This window comes from Narcine bancroftii, chromosome 1 (genome assembly GCF_036971445.1).
Source record: "Narcine bancroftii isolate sNarBan1 chromosome 1, sNarBan1.hap1, whole genome shotgun sequence".
NCBI lineage: Eukaryota > Metazoa > Chordata > Chondrichthyes > Torpediniformes > Narcinidae > Narcine > Narcine bancroftii.
In genome coordinates this window covers 441648862-441672297 of record NC_091469.1, presented here as the reverse complement: position 1 = coordinate 441672297, position 23436 = coordinate 441648862, and the positions used below count along the sequence as shown (strand labels likewise).

At 39.9% G+C, this 23436-nt stretch overlaps 1 protein-coding gene across 2 annotated transcripts in view; it reads left to right on the top strand.

Moving 5' to 3' along the window:
- Positions 1 to 20800, top strand: part of LOC138751733 (cAMP-responsive element modulator-like) — a 211658-nt gene extending 190858 nt beyond the window's left edge. Inside the window, exon 9 of one of the 2 annotated variants that reach the window (XM_069914424.1) lies at positions 20615 to 20800. In XM_069914424.1, the coding sequence (XP_069770525.1) occupies positions 20615 to 20654 (40 nt within the window). In that variant the 3' untranslated portion in view covers positions 20655 to 20800. Of the gene's footprint in view, positions 1 to 12937; positions 13034 to 20614 lie in introns of those variants that run through there. The other variant, XM_069914423.1, reaches the window with a different exon arrangement.
- The last annotated feature ends 2636 nt before the right edge of the window (positions 20801 to 23436 follow it).

Below are 23436 nucleotides of genomic sequence, written 5' to 3'. Positions count from 1 at the left end.
TGTTCACAACTACACAGCATAAATTAAATTAATTTTTAAATTTAGACTTACTATGGTAACAGGCCCTTTCTGCCCACGAGCCCATGCCACCCAATTACACCCAATTTACTTCCAACACTGGTATGTTTTGAAGGGTGGGAGGAAACCAGAGCACCCGAGGAAAACCCATGCAGACATAGGAGAACGTACAAACTCCTTACAGACAGCGCAGGATTCAAAACACGGTCCCAATAGCTGGTGCTGTAATAGCATTGCACTAATCGCTATGCTAACGGTGCCACCCTGAGGAAGACTGGATTTTTAACTCTGTGCAGAAATTATGTCAGAAGGCAGTGAGCAGGCAAATCTTGGCAATGTGAAGTTCAGGAATATTGAGGGTCAAGTAATCATGCCTAAAACTGGCACTGTAGGGTTTGGGGACAGAAAGTGTGGTAGTGGGAGGGGGTTTCTGCTTTCTTACATGGTACATGAATGATAAAATAGATACAATAATAATATTATGGCCACTTCTAGCCCTCTATCTTTTTAGGAGAACAGATTACAATGGGAATCTTTGTAGCCAGTAAAACATCAAGGTCATCTTCCCTCTCAACCTATTGTCTTTAAGCTGACAGAAGATGCAAACTGTCCAGGGCTTGTGGGCCATCTATACTACGTTATAATTTGTGCCTGGTTCTTGGTGGCTTTATTACCAAGAGGAACCAGAACTAGTTGGATTTGAATGCCCAGTAATTGGAGGATCTAATTAATAACAAATATACACCTTTCCAAGGTTGGAAACTCCACCATTCTGCAAGGAAAAAGAAGTTGTTCTATGGCTACCTGAAGACAGAGGTTCAGCAAAAAACCTGTGACCTAAAGAACAAGTAGTGGAATGGCCGAATGGTCTATTGCTTCCATTTCTCATGTTCTTATGCCTTTTCACTGGATATTGAGATTCTTCTGTTCACCAACATCTAGTCAGTCTCCAGTTAAAACATTCAGGTTCAAGTTTGTTGTTACATGTACCAAGATGCAGCCATGGATGTGGTTTTGTGAGACCAATTAGACATCTCATTCATAGCAGTTATGGTTGCCAAACTACAGGAAAGACATTAATAATATATTATTGAAGCATCAGAGAATGAAGGGAGATTTGTTAGAGGTATACAAAATTATTAGAGGTATAGATAGAGAGAATTCATGATCAACCTTTTGAAGCACTGCATGACAGTGAATGTCAGAGCCACCGGCCAGTGGACATTTTGGCCCATCACCACATTCTTTCTCAGCACTGAGATGATAGTGGCCTTCTTGAAGCAGGTAGGTTCTTCAACTTCTTAGAAAGAGTCAGCACAGGTATGGAGGACATGCCCAAGGACTCCATCTGGGCCATTTGCTTTCTGTGGTTCACTAGAAGGCTGCTCTGTTATTTGTGATGGTGACCATGGGTGTGGGTGTGCTCAAGGTAGGAGAGATGTGTTCCACAGGCTTGCTGGCCTCCTGCTCGAAGAAAACAGAAAGCTTTGAGCTCATCCAGGAAAGATGCACTGTTATTTGCTCTTCCAAAGATATATCAAACTATGTGCATAATCACTTAATTCCTCGTTTCCAATAAGTCAATTTTAAACAAATATATCTGTATGTATTTCATGTTTTTCTGCCTTTTTAATTTCTCCTTTCATACAGAGGTGCGAGAATTAAAAGTAATTGAAAAATAATTTGGAAAATATTGGCTGCAATTTTAAAGAATTTTGGAAATTGAGTTCTATGTGCAATTTGTGAGGTCCAGCAGTTTTTGAGATATTTTTGGAATAAATGCTTGTTGCCACTGGATTTTTGGCCTTACTGACATCATGGAACTGTCTTGTGCTTCATGTATATATCCATCAACATCAGACAAAGAGCGAATGGAATTAAGAGGTGCCAAATCTGTGAGAGTAATTAATAAGTTGAAGGGTGCAGCAACTCTCGGTGGTAGAAATATTTAACTTTGGAACTTGTAACTTGAACGCAGGGAGTTAGCTGAATGTAAAAGAGCTTACAATTGGATTTTGTCTACTTTTCATCTGGAAAATGTGGCCTCTGCTTCCGATTGCCTGAAGCCTGAAGGTTGTGTTCATTTCTGGTCACCTCACTACAAGAAGATTGTGGCTCCTGTGGAAAGGGGATTTACAAGGATGCTATTTGAATTGGAGAGCATGCATTATGAGGAATTTTCTTCTTGGAGTAAGGGAGGATGAGGGGTGTCCTGATAGACATGCATTAGATGATGAGAACCAGAAGTTTTCTTCCCAGGTTTGAAATGGGCAACACAAGGGGGCTTAGTTTGAAGGTGCTTGGGAGTAAGTACAGTGGGAATGTAAGAGATAGGTTTTTAACACAGAGAGTGGTGTGGCCATGGAAGAATAGGATATAAGGTAGGATATAATAGGATCTTGTAGAGAATATTTAGATATAATAACTACATGGAACTGAGAAAAACAGAGGGCAATGCAGTAGGAAAATTCTAGGCCATTGTTAGAGTGGGTTATTAGGTTGGCACAATTCTGTGGGCCATAAGGTCTCTACTGTGCTGTAGATTTCTATGTTCTATGACTCCATTGGGCAATTGTTTCTGGCTGCACAATGGATTATACATTCTCGTAATATTAAAGGTTGAGCAGTGGGAAAAACAACAGTGTGGAAGAAAGATGTCCTGCAAGATTATACATGTTGAAGAATTTATATACTGTACAAATTTTAGTAAAAGACCACAGAATAAAGATCCAATAGAGATGAATGCCTTTCATTGAAGTGACAACAGGGATCTTTGTCAGGGAATGCAGTCAAGATCACATAGTCAAACAGCTCTTGGTTATAGGAATAAAAGTAAATGGATACAGTCAGCTCCCATGTAAACAGCCACAGGGGATCAGTGCAATATCTGGAGAATAAAAGGGTCTGGAGCTAGAGAAGGACTGGGGTCTGGAAGCAGAATGTCAGCATTGATTTTATTTAATAAAGGTGCAGCTTGGAACAGTAGTTTGACCTCTTCCTGTCCTCAGTTGTTTGTTCCTGTAAGTGTGAAGGAGAGTTTACTCAGCATATACACCCAGCAGCAATGTGATAATGTTTTAAGAAATTGCTGCATTTCCCAAGATGCAAAGAGGGTAGATAAGGGTTTGCAATGAAACCTGTCCATATTATGAAAATAAATGATTTCCAGTGCTGAGTGTAAAGATCCCAAGTGACCTACCTATTCAGAGTATTCAAGCCAATGAAAATAAAGACCAGCATTAGTTATAAAAGCAATGGCAAATGCTGAAATCTGGAACAAAAAAACAAGAAGCTGGAGGAACTGTGAGTCAGGCAGCATCTGTGGAGGGAGATGGACAGTTGATATTTCTGTTTGAAACCTTGCATCAGGACTAAAAGAGTAGAAGGGAGTTAACGAAGGGAGGGTTGGAGCAAATGATCAAAGAATTCAGTGAAAAGGGGGTTCCTTGACAGACAGAATCATTTGGGGGAGGAGAGAGAAATGGCTGGGACAATATAAGTAGAGACTATATATTCCAGCAGCTGCAGTTTTTGTACAGTATAGCCCCCCAGTATCCGGCACTTATGGGGATTGGTAGATGCCAGATAAGTGAATTTTTTGGTTGATTAAGATTGTGTGTGGTGAGATTGGTGAACTAACTTCTGCGGGGTGTGTGGTGATATGCTATTACACCACTAGGTCATCAGGGGCCACGTCATGACGACCTTGTATATAAATCTGATCGGAGCTCATGCTCCTCCATTCTGACTTAGGCTTGCCCAGAGGCAAGACCTAGCTGTATATATTAGTCTATTAAAACTAGCGTTTAACTTGCACTCTGTCTCGTGTGGTTGATGTTAGTCACCATCAGGGTGGCAATTTTAAACTTTTGTATTTTTTACCTATTTATTTTCTATGATTTTTTTGCCACTTGCTTGAGGCTGCCAGTTGCTTGAACTCTGGATAACAGGGATCTTACTATACATCTCTAAGGTGCTGCAAATTATTGAAAGGGAAGAGAATGGAAAAAATAAGGCAGGGATGGTGGGCACATGGGAACATTGGAGGAGAGGAAAGAGGATGTGGTGAGAGGAGTGAGGGAGGAGCGAATGATACTGTTGGGTTGTAGACTATCCAAGTAGAATCCAAGCTGCCTTACCATAAATTTGTACTTTCACTCACATTACAGTTGAGGAAATCAAGGACAGGCAGGATGGTGTGGCATGGGATTGAAAAGGCATGCTTCAGAAGACCATAAAACAGTTGCCTTGTCTGCACTTGGTCTCTCCAAAGTGGAGGGGGCCATATTGAGAACACCGTATTAGTTGCCCATTCTTTGCCACGAATACTACCCTCTGCAAAATAACTGCTGGCAAAACAAGGGTCTTGGCTCTCTGACCCAACAGAACCTGCAAAGAAATTGTTAAACCTTTGTAAAGATAACATTACCTTTAATTGTTAAACCTTTGTGAAGGTACCACCACCAATCCAGGCAGCATCCTTGTAAATCTCTCCCCTCTCCATAGCAGCCACAATTTCCACTTTTATTGAAATCTTAATTACTTCAAATGCTTTCCTCCTCAGAAATTCATAATCAAATTACACCCAGGTTTAATAAATATATATGCAGGAATATAAATTATTATTGATGTAATAAAAAATTATAACTAAACATATGAAAAGGACACTTGGTTAAAAATTGTCTGAGAACATGTGTGAAGATGTTATCAATAATGAATGTAATATCAAGGCTAGGACATGAGGGAACATCAAACTTAAAAAGTAATTAAAAAGTAATTTCTTAATTTATTTCACAAATTACTACAGTGAACATTATAACATCACTCATTTCTTCAAATAAACAAATGTAAATCAATGTCATTGCTATTGTAACATAAAACTTGAAAATTGGAGCAGTTTCATGTTTTTGAAGGTGTGGCTTACCAATGTTCAGAAGAGATTAGAACCAATAATGGCTCTGTGGAAATGAGTTACGACATGAATGCTGAGATTAAATTGTTGTTGCCTATGTTATCAATTCTGTTACAAAGGTAGGAGGTTTATGAAATGGTTATGGCTACTAAAGCAACTGAGCTTTAGAAATGGAAATTCTGAGGATGGGTTGGAATGTGTCAAGTGTCAAAGAAGCTGCATAGATCAATATACTGAGGGCCCTGTGAGAAAAGGTGCAACATTGGACCTCCTCTCAGGAAATGAGATAGGTCAAGTGACAGAAGTGTCTGTGGAGAGCATCTTGGGACCAGTGACCTTAACTCAATTATTTTAAAGTAGTTATGGAGGACTAAACCACAAGTTAAGATCCTAAATTGGGGCAAGGCCATCCTTGGAGACATTGGCCAGGGATTTCCAAAGATTCATTGAGATGATGTTTTCAGGTAAGGAAATGGGTGACAAGTGGGAGGCTTTTAAAAGTGAGATAGCAAGAGTTGAGGGATAACACGTTCCTGTTGTGTGAAGGGCAAGATTGGAAATTTAGGGAACCCTGGATGATGAAAGAAATTGAGGCTTGGTCAGGAAAAAAGAGGTATGCACAGATTTTGAGCAGTCCATATGAAATAAACCCCTTAATGAGTATGACAGTGTAGGAGTAAATATGATAACATCAGAATGGCGAAAAGGGGTCATGAGGGGCAGGATAAAGGAAAAATGCCATCTGCTGGTAGGTGTTGAGGCAGGTGCTGGAATAATCATGTCCTTTGAAGCAATTGTGGACCTCAGACTACAGCAGCGAGAGATTAAAAATGTCTCCAGGTTGAAGAAGGCATTTAGCATGCCTGCCTTTATTGGAGGGAATTTGGGTCCTCATGATACAGACTTAGTGAGACCTGCTTAGCTCTCAGGACATCAATAAGTTGGAAGGGTGCACAGGAGGTTCACTTGAACTTTGCTGGAACTGGAGGGCTTGAGTTCTAGAGAGATGTTGGATAGTTTAAGTCTTTACTCCCTAGAGGAGGAGGCTGAAGGGTGACATCAAAGAGGTTTACAAAATCACAGTCTTTTCCAAGGGTACATGATTTTGAAACTGGAAGCATATTTATTTTTAAATTTTAAATTTAGACATATTGCACTGGAACAGGCCATTTCAGCCCATGAGTCTGTGCTGCCCAATTAACCTACCCCACCCCCACCACCGGAACATTTCGGACAGAGGGAGGAAACCAGAGTCCCTGGGGAAAACCCACTCAGACACGGAGAGAACGTATAAACTCCTTACAGACAGCATGGAATTCGAACCCCAGTCCCAATCATTGGTGCTGTAAAGGTGTGTTAATCACTACATCAACCGTGTTGACTGGTTTGTGAGAGGGCAGAGAATGAAGAGGGATCTAAGGGGAAACCTTTTCACTCAGAGGGTGGTCTGTATCTTGAATGAACTGCCAGAGAAAAACTAGATGCAGGTATATTGATTACATTCAAAAGATATTTGGACAAATAAATATATAAGGGGGTTCAGAAGGATATAGTCCAATTTTAGGGAAAGGAGACAAGTCCTGAATGCCAACTTGGTGACATGGATGAGTTGGGTCAAAGTGCCTGTTCCATGCAGTATGACTCCCTAAAATTGAGTTATGACATCATTGGTGGACCATGTTTACAGTTTCCACTGAAGCATGTAAAACTTGTTATTCTTACTGTACGAGAGTGGAAAATGGAATTGATTTATTTGAGATCACTGATTTGTTATGTGATGGTGGTGATGAAAGACTTGAAGGTGTTTTTCTTTCTTAATTGTTATTGTTAATATCCTAATGCAGTGGTTCTCAACCTTTTTCTTTCCACTCACATACCACTTTAGGTAATCCCTATGTCACAAGTGCTCTCTGATTAATAAGGCATTGCCTAAGGTGATATGTGAGTGGGAAGGGAAGGTTGAGAATCACTGCTCCAGACCCAATTGTAACTGAAATATTTTGCTTGAGAAAAATTGTCATTGGCCCATTTCCTTCAGAGTTATGAAACCGTGCACATAATGAGTCAATTAGGTACAATTAAAACAATGGTTTTCAAACTTTTTCTTTCCACTCTCCTACCACCTTAAGCAATCCCTTACTAATCACAGAGCACCTATGGCAAAGGGAATACTTAAAGTGGTGCATGAGTGGAAAGAAAAAGGTTGACTTTGCTTCACAAAATTACAATAATGACATCAGTTTTCTGAAGATGTTTCAGTTATATCTTGAGAAAGAAACACTGTAAATGAAATCTTAATCCACTATATTCTCCCTGCCTTGAAATTTCAAAGATTCCAAGCTAATGTCATTACTTTCAAATGCATTACATTTCTGGAAATAAAGCTGCAGATGTTCTGAGTACAGCTCAGAACATCACGAGAATCTGCCTCCCTTCCATTGACTTTATTCACACTTTCTGCTGCTTAGATAAGGCAGCTGTAATAGATTTATGTTCATCTTTAATTTAATGTTAAACTATATTTCTCATATATAAAAATGTCTTAGTAAATTATAGAGTTAAAATATTGTATCTGTATTCTTAGTAAGTTTAACAATGTTTTGGTACAGGGTCACACACAGGTCACAGCACATTTATAGAGAACCATTGTTTTCTGAGAAGGTAGTTCATTCTTGGAGTCAACTTGTCTTGGACAGACAGAGCAAATGGATTTCAAGGGGTTTTAATTATTCAAGAACTGCTGAAGGAAGCCATCTGTTTTTAATAAAAGCCACTTAAGCCTTTTGAACAGAGATGAGGTTAGAGGTTGTTATGGATATAGAATGGTTTTGAAAAAGGAACAGAATTTTGGTAGAAATAAAACTGATGGTCATGTGGTTTCCAAGAATTGAGACTCACCTCAGTGATGATGTAACAGTCACATGATTTGGAGCAATATATTACCGAATTCAGACATTTTTGAAGAGTTCATTTTGGATTGTACAGAAGTCAAAACCCTGTGTCATACATGGGTTGAAACTTTGTGAAAGACAGAGTTGCATAATAGTAACCAGAACTGGTGCAGTTGTTGTGTGTTACTTCTGGGAAAAAAGGGGAGCACATAATCAGTGACTTTTTAAATAAGGAAGACCATTTTTCTGTCTCTTTGAAAAAGAGGACAGATTTTTCTGGGTCTATTTTTGTGTATGGCCACTTCATTCAACCCTTGTCTAGCTTGTGACCTAATTGTGACAGAAGATAACCACATTTGTTTAACCCTTGTCTGGGTTTGTGAATTCATTGTGGAAGAAAATAGCCACATTGTGAGTAAAAAAAAGCCTGAAGATATAATGTTTAAAAGTGCTTTATAATTATTTATGAACCGAGAATTTAAGACCTTCAAGCAAGACTAAAATGATGCTGAACTTTTAAAGATTGACTTTACACAGTGGGACTTTAATTACACACACACACACCACACACATACACACACACACACACACACACACACACACACACACACACACACACACACACACACACACACACACACACACACACACATACACACATTTACATCGGCACATAGTGGGGTTAAATTTAGAGTTAAGTAAATTTAGAGATAAGTAAGAAATGTTATGTTTATGTTCTTCTTTGGCTTGGCTTCGCGGACGAAGATTTATGGAGGGGGTAAAAAGTCCACGTCAGCTGCAGGCTCGTTTGTGGCTGACAAGTCCGATGCGGGACAGGCAGACACGATTGCAGCGGTTGCAAGGGAAAATTGGTTGGTTGGGGTTGGGTGTTGGGTTTTTCCTCCTTTGCCTTTTGTCAGTGAGGTGGGCTCTGCGGTCTTCTTCAAAGGAGGTTGCTGCCCGCCAAACTGTGAGGCGCCAAGATGCACGGTTTGAGGCGTTATCAGCCCACTGGCGGTGGTCAATGTGGCAGGCACCAAGAGATTTCTTTAGGCAGTCCTTGTACCTTTTCTTTGGTGCACCTCTGTCACGGTGGCCAGTGGAGAGCTTGCCATTTATGTTATTAATAGTTTAATTAAAAAAAAACTATTATTTTGAATTTGCCATTGTCTGGTGAATTTTCCATTGTGTTAGTGGTAACAAAGTCCCTTTAATCCCCAAAATAATTGAAAAGGTTGTTAGTTCATAACACACCCAAAGTACTGAATGATTGATCCCACTCTTTAGCTATGTACTAATTGATATTTCCTATTGTAACCCTGCGCTCTGTAAATTAGCACTTGTTCTTCTATCCTGCTACTTTATACAGCTGTTTTAATGTGAGAGATGACTTGCTAGACAACTCACAAAAGAACCCTTCTCACTGTACCAGATATTATATAATAATGAAAGTAGCTTACAGATATTCTGGAAGTACAACCATTCCATTTTCTTTTAGGTTTTAAATAGAATAAAAGTCTGAAGGCATCATAAATATTCCATGAGTTTTAGTTATCTATCTTAATTTAATTTTTAATATTGAAAAAATGAGGGATAGAGCACAGTAACAGGCTCTTCTGGCCCATGAGTTCATGCTCCCAAATATATCAATTAACCTACAAACCACTTACGTTTTTAGAGGATGAAAAAATCTGCAGACACTGGAATAAATAAAATGAAAATACACAAATACTGGAAGAACACAGCAGGCCAGGCAACATTTAGTAGAAGCATTAAGTCAACAGTTCGGGTCAGGAGACCGTCAAGACTGGTGAAAGAAAGGAGTGTTCAAAGATTTGAAAAAAGGGGTTGGGGAGGGGGAGACTAGTGATTGGCTAGAGGGAGAGAATGGGGGGAGGAATCTGTGATACGCTGAAGGCAGGGAAGTACAATAGGAAGGAATGCATGGAGTGCCGAGGAGGAATGGAGGGTGAAGGGAGGTTAGGAGGTTTATGGAGAATAGATGGAGAAATTGTGAAGGGCAAAGAAGGAGAAAGGGAGGATGGGGTGAAATGGGGGGGGGGGGGAAAGAAAGGGGGTTGGGGTTAACGGAAGTTGGATAAATCAATGTTCATGCCATCAGGTTGAAGGCTATCAAGACGGAATATAAGGTGTTGTTCCTCCAACATGAGTGTGGCCTCATTGCGACAGAAGAGGAGGCCATGGATGGATATATCAGACTGGGAATGGGATGTATAATTGAAGTATGTGGCCACTGGGAGATCCTGCTTCCTCAGGCAGACAGAGCGCAAGTTCTCAGTGAAACAGTCTCCCAGTCTATATCAGGCCTCGGCAATTTACAGAAGGCCACATCGGGAGCATCAAAAACAGTAGACCAATCCAGCAGACTTCACAGGTGAAGTCTCATCTGGAAGGACTGTCTGGGGCCATGATGGTGGAAAGGGAGGAAGTGTAAGGGCAGGTGTTGTGCTTGCTCCGCTAACAAGAATAAGTGCTAGAAGAGAGATCGGTGGGAAGCGATGTGGGGGGGATGGACATGGTATCTGTGGAAAGTAGAAAGTGGTGGAGAGGGAAAGATGTGCTTGGTAATGGGATCTCATTGGAGATGGCAGAAGTTGCAGAGAATTCTATGTTAGTCATGAAGGCTGATGGGATGGTATATGAGGACAAGGGGAACTCTATCCATAGTAGGGTGGCAGGAGGATGGGGTGAGAGCAGATGTGTGTGAAATATGGGAGATGTGTGTGAGGGCAGAGTTGATTGTGGAGGAAGGGAACTCCCTTTTTTTGAAAAAGGAAGACATCTCCTTCATCTTGGAATGAAAAACCTAACTCTGAGAGCAGATGTGGTGGAGATGGAGGAACTAGAGAGAAAGGAATGGCATTGTTCCATGAAGGTAGGACCACATATGGATAGGGTGGTGAAGAAGGCCTTTAGTATGCTTGCCTATATAAATCAGTCCATAGAATATAGGAGTTGGGAAGTAATGATGAAACTGTACAAGGCATTGATGAGGCCAAATTTAGAGTACTGTGTGCAGTTCTGGTCACCGATTTATAGGAAGGATATTAACAAGATAGAGAGAGTACAGAGAAAATTTACAAAAATGTTGCCTGGGTTTCAGCATCTGGAATACAAGGAAAGATTGAGCAAATTAGATCTTTATTCCTTGGAACGTAGAAGGTTGAGAGGGGATTTGATAGAGGTGTTTAAGATAATGAGAGGGATAGATAGAGTTGATGTGGAAAGGCATTTCCCATTGAGAGTAGGAGAGATGGACACAAGAGGTCATGGGTTGAGAGTTGACGGGCAAAGGTTTAGGAGTAACATGAGGGGGAACTCTTTTACTCAGAGAGTGGTTACTGTGTGGAATTGGCTTCCGGGAAAGGTGGTGGAGGCAGGGTCAATTTTGTAATTTAAGAAAGAGTCGGATAAGTATATGGATGGGAGGGGGATGGAGGGATATGTACAGAGTGCTGTTAAGTGGGATTAGAGGAGGATATTTCGATCAGTGCATACTAGAAGGAACAAATTGGCCTGTTTCCATGCTGTAATTGTTATATGGTTATATTTTTGCAAGTGACGGGGTGGGAAGAAGAATAGTCCAGATAATTGTGAGAGTCTGTGGGCTTATGGTAGACATTGGTAGTTAAGCCAACTCCAGAGATAGAGACTGAGAGATCAAGGAAGGGGAGGGAGGTTTCGTAAATGGACCAGGTAAATTTGAGGGCAAGGTAAAAGCTGGAGGCAAATTTGATGAACCATCTCTGTCGAGATGAGGCCACACTCAGATTAGAGGAACAACACCTTATATTCTGTCCTGGTAGCCTACAATCTAATGGCATGAAGATTGATTTCTCCAACTTCTGTTAACCCTTCACTCCCTTTTCTTTTTCCCCCATCTCACCTCAACCTCCCTCTCTCCTTCTTTGCCCTTCACAATTTCTCCTCATCTATTCTTTATATTATCTCCTAACCTCCCCTCCCCCTCCATTCCTCATTGGCACTCCGTGCATTCTTTCCTATTGTACTTCTCTGCCTTCAGCCTATCACGGATTCCCCCCACCCCCACTCTCTCCCTTCAGCCAATCACTAGTCTCCCCTCCCCCACCCCCTTTTTTCAAATCTCTGAAAGTTACTTTCTTTCACCAGTTTTGATGAAGGGTCCTGACCTGAAATATCGACTTTCTGCTTCTACTAGATTAGTGATTCCCAAAGAGGGCACTGGTGCCCCGTGTGCGTGGTGGAAAGATCCAAGGGGGCAGTGAGGAAATAGGAGGTGTTCTGAACCTTCAGTCTTATTATTATTCAGTCTGCTGCAAAGTTTAATGATGAAACAAATGCAGTAATTTTCTGGCCAGACTTGGAGTGGCAGTAATGGGCAAAATAAATGACGACAAGGCGTTCTCATGAAAGTTGGTCTCGTTGGCTGCCATTTTGTACTGGCGTCACTTCTCTCTCCTCCAGTCCAATAACCATCCCCTTTCAGCACCACCACCACCCCCTCTCAGCACTGCCATCACCCCCACTGTCAGTGCCACAACCATCCCCCCATAGCGCCACCACTAACTTCCTCTAAGTGCCGTCACTAACTCCCCCACCCCGCTCAGCACCATCACTGACCCCTCATCCCGTTCAGTGCACCACTATCTTCCCACCTTGCTCAGTGCCTCCACTAACCCCCAACCCACTCAATGCATTCACAACCCCCCCCCACCTTGCTCAGTGCCGCCATTAATGCTCCCCCACACATCCCCAGCACCGTTATATGGTGGGGGGGGGGGACTTGGGATGTGGCCTGGAGGCCAAGGGACTAGTAGACCAAAAAACCTTGGGAACCACTCTGCTAGATGCTGCCCATTCTTCCAGCATTTCAGTATTTACATATTTAGAGAGTGTGAGAAAACCTAAAATTTCTTTTGCAATAGAAAATACACTTGAATACTGTGTGTCCCATGATCCTTAAAAAAACCTTTAATTTAAGTTTAATCATGGCATGAGACAAATGTCCAGAAGCCTATTCCAGCCAATGGGGGCCTGGTGGCCACAGCATATTTAAATAAAAGTCTTATTTTCTTTTCACCTCGCATAACATAAATATTTTTTATGTAATCAGTAGGAGAAAAGTATGGAAGAAATCAAAACTTGACTGCTTTACAGGGAAGGGGGCCCATATACTTTGAGCAGATAAAAAGTTGAAAATGGCTGGACAAGGATAACAACAGGTAAAATAAGATAAAATAAAATAAGATAAAAGATGGAGAAACATTGGAAAAGCAAAAACACATTATGAAAATAAAAAGAACAAAGTGATGTAGTGCAATGCCCAAATGTACTGGAGAAACTCGGCTGTCACGCATCATCTATTGGAAGCAAAGGGTAACCAATGTTTTAGGTGTGAGCCCTTTGGTTCCTATGGAAAAGTTGTCAACTTTTTTTTGCCCTAGGCCCCATTTTAATTGTTTAAAGAAATGTTTGTGGAAAAAAGTTGTATATTCAAAAGAAGTTTTAATTAAATCATTTATTGTAAGTGTATTTTTGAATATACAACAGCACGAGCTCCCTGAAACACATTAATCAGTATTTTATTATGCCTTAGAATTCAAAAATGTAATAGAAGTAATGATTAATTCAAAGGAAGAATATTGACCCTAAAAAAAAATGAAAAAAAAAACCACTAGCTTGGTTTCTGACATTTTTGTCACGGAGAGTGCATCAAAACTGCGCTCGCTTCTTGCTCTTCTTTCTGGGGTCCCTATTTTTTTCTGACTTTGGCGCTCCCCTCAGGCTGGCACCTTGGCAAACGTGCACCCCCACCCCCTCCCCCATCAATATGCTAATACATGGAGACATGATTGTTGAGATAATTTGGAATCCTCATTGCCGATGAGACAATTTGGAATGGATGTTAATAAGACTGGTCAGAAAAAATATGATTACAATGTTAACCAAGGATAACAACAGGTAAAATAAGATAAAAGATGGAGAAACATTGGAAAAGCAAAAACACATTATGAAAATAAAAAGAACAAAGTGATTTTACTCTAATTATTTCCCAAAATATTCCTATCCCCCACCTTGAGAATCTATTGCTATGACCTACTGAGTTTCTCCAGCACTTTTAGGTATTGGTCTACATCACAGCTTTTGCAGACCTTCCTGTTTAACTACAGATCGAGAGAGATGTGATGTAACACTGAAAATAAAGTGAATCTACTGTATGGTAAAAATACTCGTTAGTGCATTTTAAGAATATAATGAACTTACGTTATACTTTGTGACAAAATAACTTAATTCTACATTAGAGCAGGTAAAATGATTTATTGAAGATAAAAATAAATTTTGATGGAGAACTTGGAGAAATGTATTTCTTACAATATGATGATGATGAGAGTTCATTGCCATTACATAAGTAATTCTCCTTACATCTCATTACTCATTCTCATTACTCTCATTACATGAGAGTTCATTGCCATTACATAAGTAATTCTCAATACATCTCATTACTCTCATTACATGAGAGTTCATTGCCATTACATAAGTAAAGGTATGTACAGCTGCACAAAGATTCTGTCTTGCTGCAGCTAAACATAAGATACACCAACTACAACAATAGAAATACCTACAATATGCTAAGTCAGAAGAAGAGATACAGGTAATAAACATAAATGCAGAGACAAACATTCATAGTTGCAGTTAGTGCAGGAAAAAAAAGTAATGTTTCATTAGTGCAGGCAGATTATTGGTGTCCCAGATTAGTTTATTGGAGGATCATTCCTGGATCCAACACACCAATGGCATCGTGAAAAAAGCACGTCAGTGTATCTATTTCCTCAGGAGTTTGCAGAAATTTGGTATGACACCAGAAACCCTGGCAAATTTCTACAGAGGTGTGGTGGAAATGTGCTGACTGGCTGCATCTCAGTCTGGTATGAGAACACCAATACTCCTGACCATAAAGCCCTCCAAAAGGTAATGGACACAGCCCAGGACATCACAGGCAAAACCCTCCCCACTATTGAGTACATTTACAGGGAACGCTGCCATCAGAGAGCAGCAGCAATCATCAAGGATCCACACCACCCAGCACACGCTCTGTTCTTACTGCTGCCATCAGGAAGGAAATATAGGGGCTACAAGACTCGCACCACCAGGTTCAAGAACAGCTACTACTCCTCCACCATTAGACTCCTCAATAACACACTCAATCAGAGACTCATTTCAGGACTTTTACTTGTGCACTTAATTGGTTTTCTTTTGTTCTCTCTGTATTGCACAGTCAGTTTGTTTACATCTGTTAACTGTTCTTTTATTTGTTTACATGTTCACACTATGTACAGTTTATTTTTTGCACTACCAGTTAGTGGTAATTCTGCTGCACCCGCAGGAAAAAAATAATTTCAGGGTTGTATGTGAAGTCACGTATGTACTCTGACAATAAACCTGAAATCTAGTTTATGGTAGTATGGGGAAGTTTAAGAGTCTGATAGCTGTTGGAAAAAAAACATGACAATTACATGGAATTAATATAGTACAATTACTTCGAGATTTGTCTTCTGGTCGGTTCACAATGGCCTTTACTTGACTGTCAAATAACAGTAATTCTTATTTATGAATGCTGGAGAAACTCAGCAGGTCATGCAGTGTCCATGGAAAGCAAAAGGCAGTCAACTCAGGTCCCAGATATCATCTTCCTTACATCAATGTTACCAGCAGCATTCTGTGTAAAACCTTGAATGACTAAATACTTGATGCACTGATAGTGAAAAGTCAGTTAAAATTTTCATTCAGAACTGAAATATCCTGTAGTGGGTTTCAGGATGACATATTTTTCTTCACCCTGCAACGGGTCCTATATTGACCATGAATTAGTACTCTGCCCTCTTATTTCACCACCATGACTTACTAGGTCTACTTTCCCCTTGAAGCTGACTTGGCAAAATTAGCCTGCTTACAGTACATATTGTTGATTTTACCTTGGCATGAATTCTCAGCCAATGCTTATTTGGGCTAGTTCCAAATATTTATTTTGCTCTGAGCTTCATTTTAACATTGCAGGTTTTTTACTTCTTTGAAGAATATTTTAATTAAATTATGTTTAAATGTAGTGTTTTCAACTCAAGTTCATTCATCATGTTTCAAAGAAATTCACAGACAGGCAGGACAAATTCCAAATAACACCAAAATCATGTACGCTATACTTTGATTTATGAAGTCCAATGTGTGAAAAAGTTTATTTTTAATGACCCTATCTGTAACACCACTTACAAAAAATTATGTATCTTTATTTCCAAATTTCTCGGCTCTACCACACTCTGAAGTGCCCTACCGTTTGCTCTGCAAGCCCTACCCTGGTTTATCCTCCCACACCCAGACCACAAGAAACTATATAAGAATTCATTAGCCAGGATGGAGACAAATGGACAAATATCATCCTCATTTACGTTAACTAGATTGACTAAACAAGGATGCCCTTTGTCACCAGCCTTATTTGTGTTGGTAATAGAACCATTGGCTCAAGTGATTAGACAAGACATTAATATTCAAGGTATTAAAGTAGGCTTAGATGAATATAAATTCACTTATTTGTGGATGATGTTTTAATATATTTAACACATCCGAAGGAATCTTCGGGTTACCTTCAAAAGCAATTGGAGCAGTATGGTGAAATTTCAGGTTATAAAGTTAATTGGGAGATAAGTGAAATACTGCCGGTAGCAAGTGAGGAATATTCAGATTGTAAAGAGATGACCCAATTTCAATGGTAAAATAATATTAAATATTTAGGAATAGTTATTGATGTTGATTATCAACATTAATACAAGCTAAATGATATACCTTTATTAAATAAAATAAAATTTGATTTAAATAAGTGGAAAGGTTTACCACTAACTTTATTGGGACATGTGAATTGTATTAAAATGAATATTTTTCCCCGTATACAGTATTTTTAAAATCTACTCCTTATAAGCTTCCAAAGGAAATTTTTTAAGAACTAAATGCTTCAATATGATTATTTTTATGGAAAGGTAATTTATCAAGAGTATCGTTACAAAAGTTGACATGGAAATACGTTTTAGGGAGACTTCAATTGCCACATTTTCAGAATTATTATGTGGCGACTCAGTTAAAATTTATTAATAGGATGTTTGATACGGATCAACCTCCTATTTGGGCTAAGGTTGAATTGGCCCAAATTTTTGAATGAAATATCGATCAATTTATATATAAATGGAATCCTTGTCTTTTACAAAATTATAATCTACCTGTGTTGAAACATTTGATGGAGATATGGTATAGTAGGGATCAAATTATTGGAGCTAAAGATAAAATTACAGCTAAAATTCCTTTTTCAATCTTTTTATTATTATTATAATTTATAAACACATACAGTTCAAAGAGATATAAAAAATACATAGTAAGTAATGAATTAATACAGAGATATTGCCCTTGCCCCAGTCCGGGCACAGGGGGAGCAGCGGCGGCGGCCCAAATCCGGGCAGGGGCGGGGGGGAGGCGGCGGCCCCGGCCTCGGTCGGGTGGGGCAGGCGGAGGCCCCGATCCGGGCGGAGAGTTGTGGGTGGCGGCCCCGGTCCGGGCACAGGGAGAGCGGCGGCGGCCTCGGCCCCGGTCCGGGCAGTATGGACCGACCTAAGAGGGGAGGCAGACCACTCCAGCCCGGGTAAGAAACCTGCATAGGAGAAGGTCACTCCAATATAAAACCTACGACCCAAGGACCTCGCTGCCACGTCCCAGCTTGCTTGGCCACGGCACACGAACCATGGGTGTAAAGGGTGGGGCCAGTACTGCGCGCACTGCACTCCACCTAAAAGCTCCTTTGCGCAGGCCCGAGGACAGGTCCACGTCCTCCCCCTCCACGTCCTCCCCCTCCACGTCCTCCCCCTCCACGTCCTCCCCCTCCACGTCCTCCCCCTCCACGTCCTCCCCCTCCACGTCCTCCCCCTCCACGTCCTCCCCCTCCACGTCCTCCCCCTCCACGTCCTCCCCCTCCACGTCCTCCCCCTCCACGTCCTCCCCCTCCACGTCCTCCCCCTCCACGTCCTCCCCCTCCACGTCCTCCCCCTCCACGTCCTTTAAATCTTCGTCCACGAAGCCAAGCCAAAGAAGAATACAGAGATATTAAACAATAATATTACAGAATAAAAATATATCATAAAAAAATTTTTTAGATCAGTTTAGGGTGTGAACTATCTCTAAAAAAAAGATATAATTAATAACAATATATGAAAAAAGAGAAAAAAAACCCCAAAAAAGAAGAAAAAACAAATCTGAATTAAAAAAAACTTTTTAAAAAACTTAAAAAAAAACCTACAGATATAGCTAAACCACGCCGATCACTCCGATCTCATCTTACAGCCCAATTATCATACATAATCATAGAAAGAAAACAGAGCCAGATCAACTCACCACAAATGAAAATATTGAATAAATGGTCGCCAGGTTAACTCAAACTTAGAAGGGGATTCATAGACAGAGTTTCTAATTTTCTCTAAATTTAAACATAGTATAGTTTGGGTAAACCATTGGAAAACAGTGGGAGGATTAACCTCTTTCCAGTTCAATAGTATAGATCTTCTAGCCATTAGTGTAAGAAAAGCAATCATACGATCCGCAGGAAGAGATAAATAAGTCAAATCTATCATAGGTAATCCAAAAATTGCAGTAATGGGATGTGGTTGTAAATCAATATTCAAAACAGTAGATATAATGGAAAAAATTTCCTTCCAATAATTCTGTAAAGAGGGACAGGACCAAAACATATGTGTAAGGGAAGCTATTTCCAATTGACATTTATCACATATAGGATCGATATATAGGATTCATATTTCCAATGAAAATTGGAATAAAATTTTGCGACTGGTAAACTCTTCTTCTCTATGTGCAAAACATTCACTAATACAGTTTAAAGTTGTTCATAGAGCTCATATGTCTAAAGATAAACTCCATCGCTTTTAAAATTCCATTATACCAGAATAAATGATTCCCTTTTTTGGTGAATATTCATTATTTGAGATCTTGGGAACACAGTGGTGTTAGATAGGTGGGAGAAGGATCATTTTTGTCATTTAATAGAATTAAGAAAAAGTTTGGAATTATGCCGAATACACTGTTTTCATATTATCAAGCATGTGCTTGATAATTTAGGGGGTGACTTGAAATTATCTAAATGAAATAAGTTTCAACTTTTACTAACTGATAGTGTTAGAAAAGGTTTTATTTCAGAAATGTATGTTTTGTTGTAACAGAAGATGTCTAAATCTGATTTGTACAGGTACACAATCATTTATCCGTCATCTAAAATCTGGAAGGCTCCAAAAACCAGCAAGTGGGGAGAGAGATGGCAGCACGAGTCGGGCAGGGAAGGGGGAGAGACTGGCATTGCGAGTCTGGCGAGTGAAGTGGGGGGGGGAGACAGCAGTGTGACTGGTAGAGAGTGGGGGTGGATATGGCAGCACAATTTGGGTGGGCTTAAATCTGGCTTTCCGAAATCTGGAAAAATCCAAAATTCAGAACACACTGTCCCCCAAGGGTTCTGGATAAAGGATTGTGTACCTGTATAAAATGAAAAATAAATGGGAGAATGATTTATCTATTCCAATATCTCAGAAAGAGTGGATGACTATTTGTGAGGATAGTATGACTAAATTAATTAATGTGAGATATAGTTTAGTTCACTCTAATTTTTTACATCAGTTCTATTTAACTCCTGAGAGGTTAAAAAGATATGGTTTTATTTCTTCAGATGTGTGTTTTCAATGTGGAAAAGAGATTGCTACTTTTTTACATTCAGTCTGACTTTGGGAAAAGGTGAAGCTTTTTTGGTATAGGATTATGGAGTTTTGGAAGGTTTTTTCAAATTTAAACTAGCACTTGATCCATTATTATTTTTATTGGGACCTTGAGTTTAAAATTAGACAAACTTCAAATGGCATTTATTCATTTAGCTTTAGCAGTAGCTAGGAAATGTATAGCGATTACGTGGAAGAATGAAATTGAATTGAATATTTCTAGATGGCATACAGAGTTGAGATATTCTATTCCTTTGGAAAAGATAACTTATAGTTTGCATAATAATTATTCTTTCTTTATCAAAATGTGGAATCCGTACTTGAAATGTGTGGGTTTGGAAATATAATTTTTTTTTAGATGGGATTGGCATTTTCTGTGGCATTAAATAAATTATATATATAAATATATATATATATATATATATATATATATATATTAGCTCCTTTTTTTAATATACTTTTATTAGGGTAGATATTGGGGGAGGGGAGGATGGGAGGGAGGGGAGGATGGGAGGGGGGAGGATGGGAGGGAGGGAATGGGAGGGGGGAGGGAAGTATATAGGGAAAAAAACTTGTATTGTTTTACTACAGAATTGTGACCATCACACACCTCCCCTTCCCCTCCACCAACTCCATCAACACTTACCACTGGCTCAGAAAAGCAGCCATTATTTTAAGAAACACCTCACCCGTCAACTCTCACCTGACAGGAAGAAGATTCAGAGGATTGCGATCACCCACGCAGTTTCTTTCCCGCTGTTACTAAACACTTGAATGAAACTGCGCGCTTGTTGCATTTGCTTTTTTTTAGCTGATTATTTCTGTAATGTTGTAACTCTACATTCCATTCTGTGTTTTTAACTGTGGTACTATGATTTTTTAACTGTTGACAAGCTTGTGGCAATAAAGTGCTAATAAATGTGAACTTGAACTTAAACCCCCCCCCCCACCGCCACCTCATTAAATGTTGTTTTCTTCTCCAGCAGCTGCTCTGAATCTACCTCTCTCAGTTCTTTTGTGTGATCAAAATGTGCCTTTCCACACTTTTGGCCTCAAACTCAAGGATCAACTTTATTTTTAGCCATGACTACCTTGAAGCTTACCGACAGATGGTCTCTGCTCCCAAAGGGTACCTGCACAGACTCTTCAATCCCTAAGATAAGGAAAGTGAGACATGTACTTAATAATAAATGTGGGTGATAAATTGCTCAGTGTTTGACTGCTGCTTAACCCCTTGCTAGACATTTCAGCAGGGAAAATGCACCATTTTCAAAATCCAGATTAAAATTGCTTATATCTGAAATTTTTTTCATGGAAAAAAAGGGGTAAAGATTTCTGAGCTGTGGGGCCTATTCCTAAATATTCCAATGTTCTCAGCGTATGTTTCAAACCAGGTGGCAATGCTGTAGAGTTTGCAGTTATAAAATAATATGGTACTGAAACAGGCCATTTGGCCCTCCATGTCCATGTCAAGCAGAGGGCACCCATACAAAAAAATCCAGCCTTCCAACACTTGGACTAAAGCCAAAGATGCCTAGGTAATTGAAGCACGACGCATCTTAAATGTTGTCAGCAACATTTCCACCACTTTCACCTCTTCCCCTAAATCAATGTCCATTAGTTTTATTCTTTTCTAACCTCTCAAATCTCTCCTCATAAATGAAATGCTCCATCTCACATAACATCATGGTGAATCTGCTCTGCACCCTCTCTACCATTATCACATCTTTCTTGTAGTGTGGTGACTAGAAATTCCTGCAGCTAAATTTTTTCTTAAGTTGGAGCATTAACTTCTTGCTCATATTCATTGTCCTGACAAAGGGTGGCACAGTTAGTGTAGCAGTTAGCACAATGTCCCAGGTTTGAATCAAGTGCTGTCTGTTTGTGTGTTCTCCATGTGACTTGCTTAGGATTTCTACAGGTTTCCTCCCACCCTCCAAAACATATAGGGTTGGTAAGTTAATTGGGTGGCATGGGTTTCCGGGCTGTATCATTAAAATTAAAAAAGAAAGAATGCTAGCATCCCATATGCCTTCATAACCATGTTATCTACCTGCACTGCCATCTTGGAGGATGTTTGCTCCAAGTTCTCATTTCCTCACTACTCCCAGAGACTTGACTATTCATGTTACATACCCCGGTGTCATTCGTGTTGCCAAAATGTGTCACCTTACATTTATCAGGATTACACTCCATCTGCTATTTCATAGTCCATTTCACTATCACATCTAGCCTAAGAATTTGACGCAGTTTTTTTAAAAGATGTGACCAAGGAAATTGAGCAAGGTACCACATGTTAGGCTGATCCAGAAGATTGACAGGGTGACCCAGCCAATTAGATGTAAAATTGGCTAGGTGGAAGGAGTCAGGTGGTGGTGGAGGGTTGTTTTTCAGATTGAAGGCCTGGGATGTAGATCAAATAAACCTATGAGCTGAGGAATGGCAGAAGGATTTTAATCCAGTTAAGTGTGAAGTGTTGCATATTGGTAAGTCAAACCAGACCAGAACTTGTACAGTAAAGGGTCAGGCCTTTGGAAGTGTGATAGAATAGAGAGACCAAGGGGTACAAATACATAGTTCCCTGAAAATGGCTGCACATTTTGATATGGTAATGATCTGTTTCTCTGTCGCCTGTTGACTGTTAGATGGTCTGTAAATTACCTCCAGCAAAGTGACAATAATCAAACTGATGACCTTTTTTTGTGTTTACTCCTGTGGTCTCCTTTGAAGGACCTTCCAGGAGATCCTTCCTCAGTACTAAAGCAATCCATTTCTTGTCCAATAGTGTAATGCCACTTTTAACTCCCCCTCCCCCACCACCTACCACCACTGCTGTTTACTCTTTCTCACCTAAAAATTCCATACCCAGGGATATTGATTGTCCTACCTGTCTTTCAACCATGTCTCAGTGATGGTCTTAAATATAATCTGAAAGTTACCAATGATAAGCCATTATACACAATTATCCTGTAAATCCCCTGATCCTTTATTTTATTCATCTGATGTGAACTGATCCTCATGCTAAGCTATGTAGGGAAATCACTAGCCAACTTCACATCAAGCCAGGGGAATTCACAATGTCACCCTGACTGTGTGCTGTGTGCACGAGGCTTGGACTACGCCTGCCAGCAGCACCTCTCCACATGAGAAACAGCATGCACATGGTATTCTCTGCAGTTGCTTGATGATGTCTCAAATTTGCCGAGTAGATTAAAAAAAATGATTTAGCTTGCGAGCCAGGACTTTGGTGTTTTGTTTTCCCTGGTGGAGGTGCTGCAAGTAAAAGTCCTTTGTAAAATTCTCAGGCATATGTTTTCCTTTGGAGAAATGCACCAGATGCTTGGTAGTAGGAGGTAGACAGAATAAATACGAGGGCAATTTTCCAAGTTTCCACTTCTTGTGGGAGGCTTGCCCACTGGTCATGTTGGCAATGTGCAAACAATGATTGTATTCTGCAATTTCAGGTACCAAGGGATAACCAGTGAAGAGATTAAGTTACTGGATCAGCAGTCAGTTATTGATGAATTGATTCAGAAACGTGAGTATGAATCCTTTCTGTAATTACCTTCAGTCCACATGTAATTCCCATGACTGTATCAATGGAATTCAAAACCAAAGATGACTATTTTTCTTCAAATCACACCACTTCAATAAAATTCTCAACATTTTCATAGAAATTCCACTGTTGTGGGATGTCTCCCTCACACACTGTTAGAATTCCTTGCATGCACTTACTGACGTTGTGACCAAAGAAGATATTGTTACTTCTCCCAAATGCTTCTAATTATAAGACTGATGATCTACT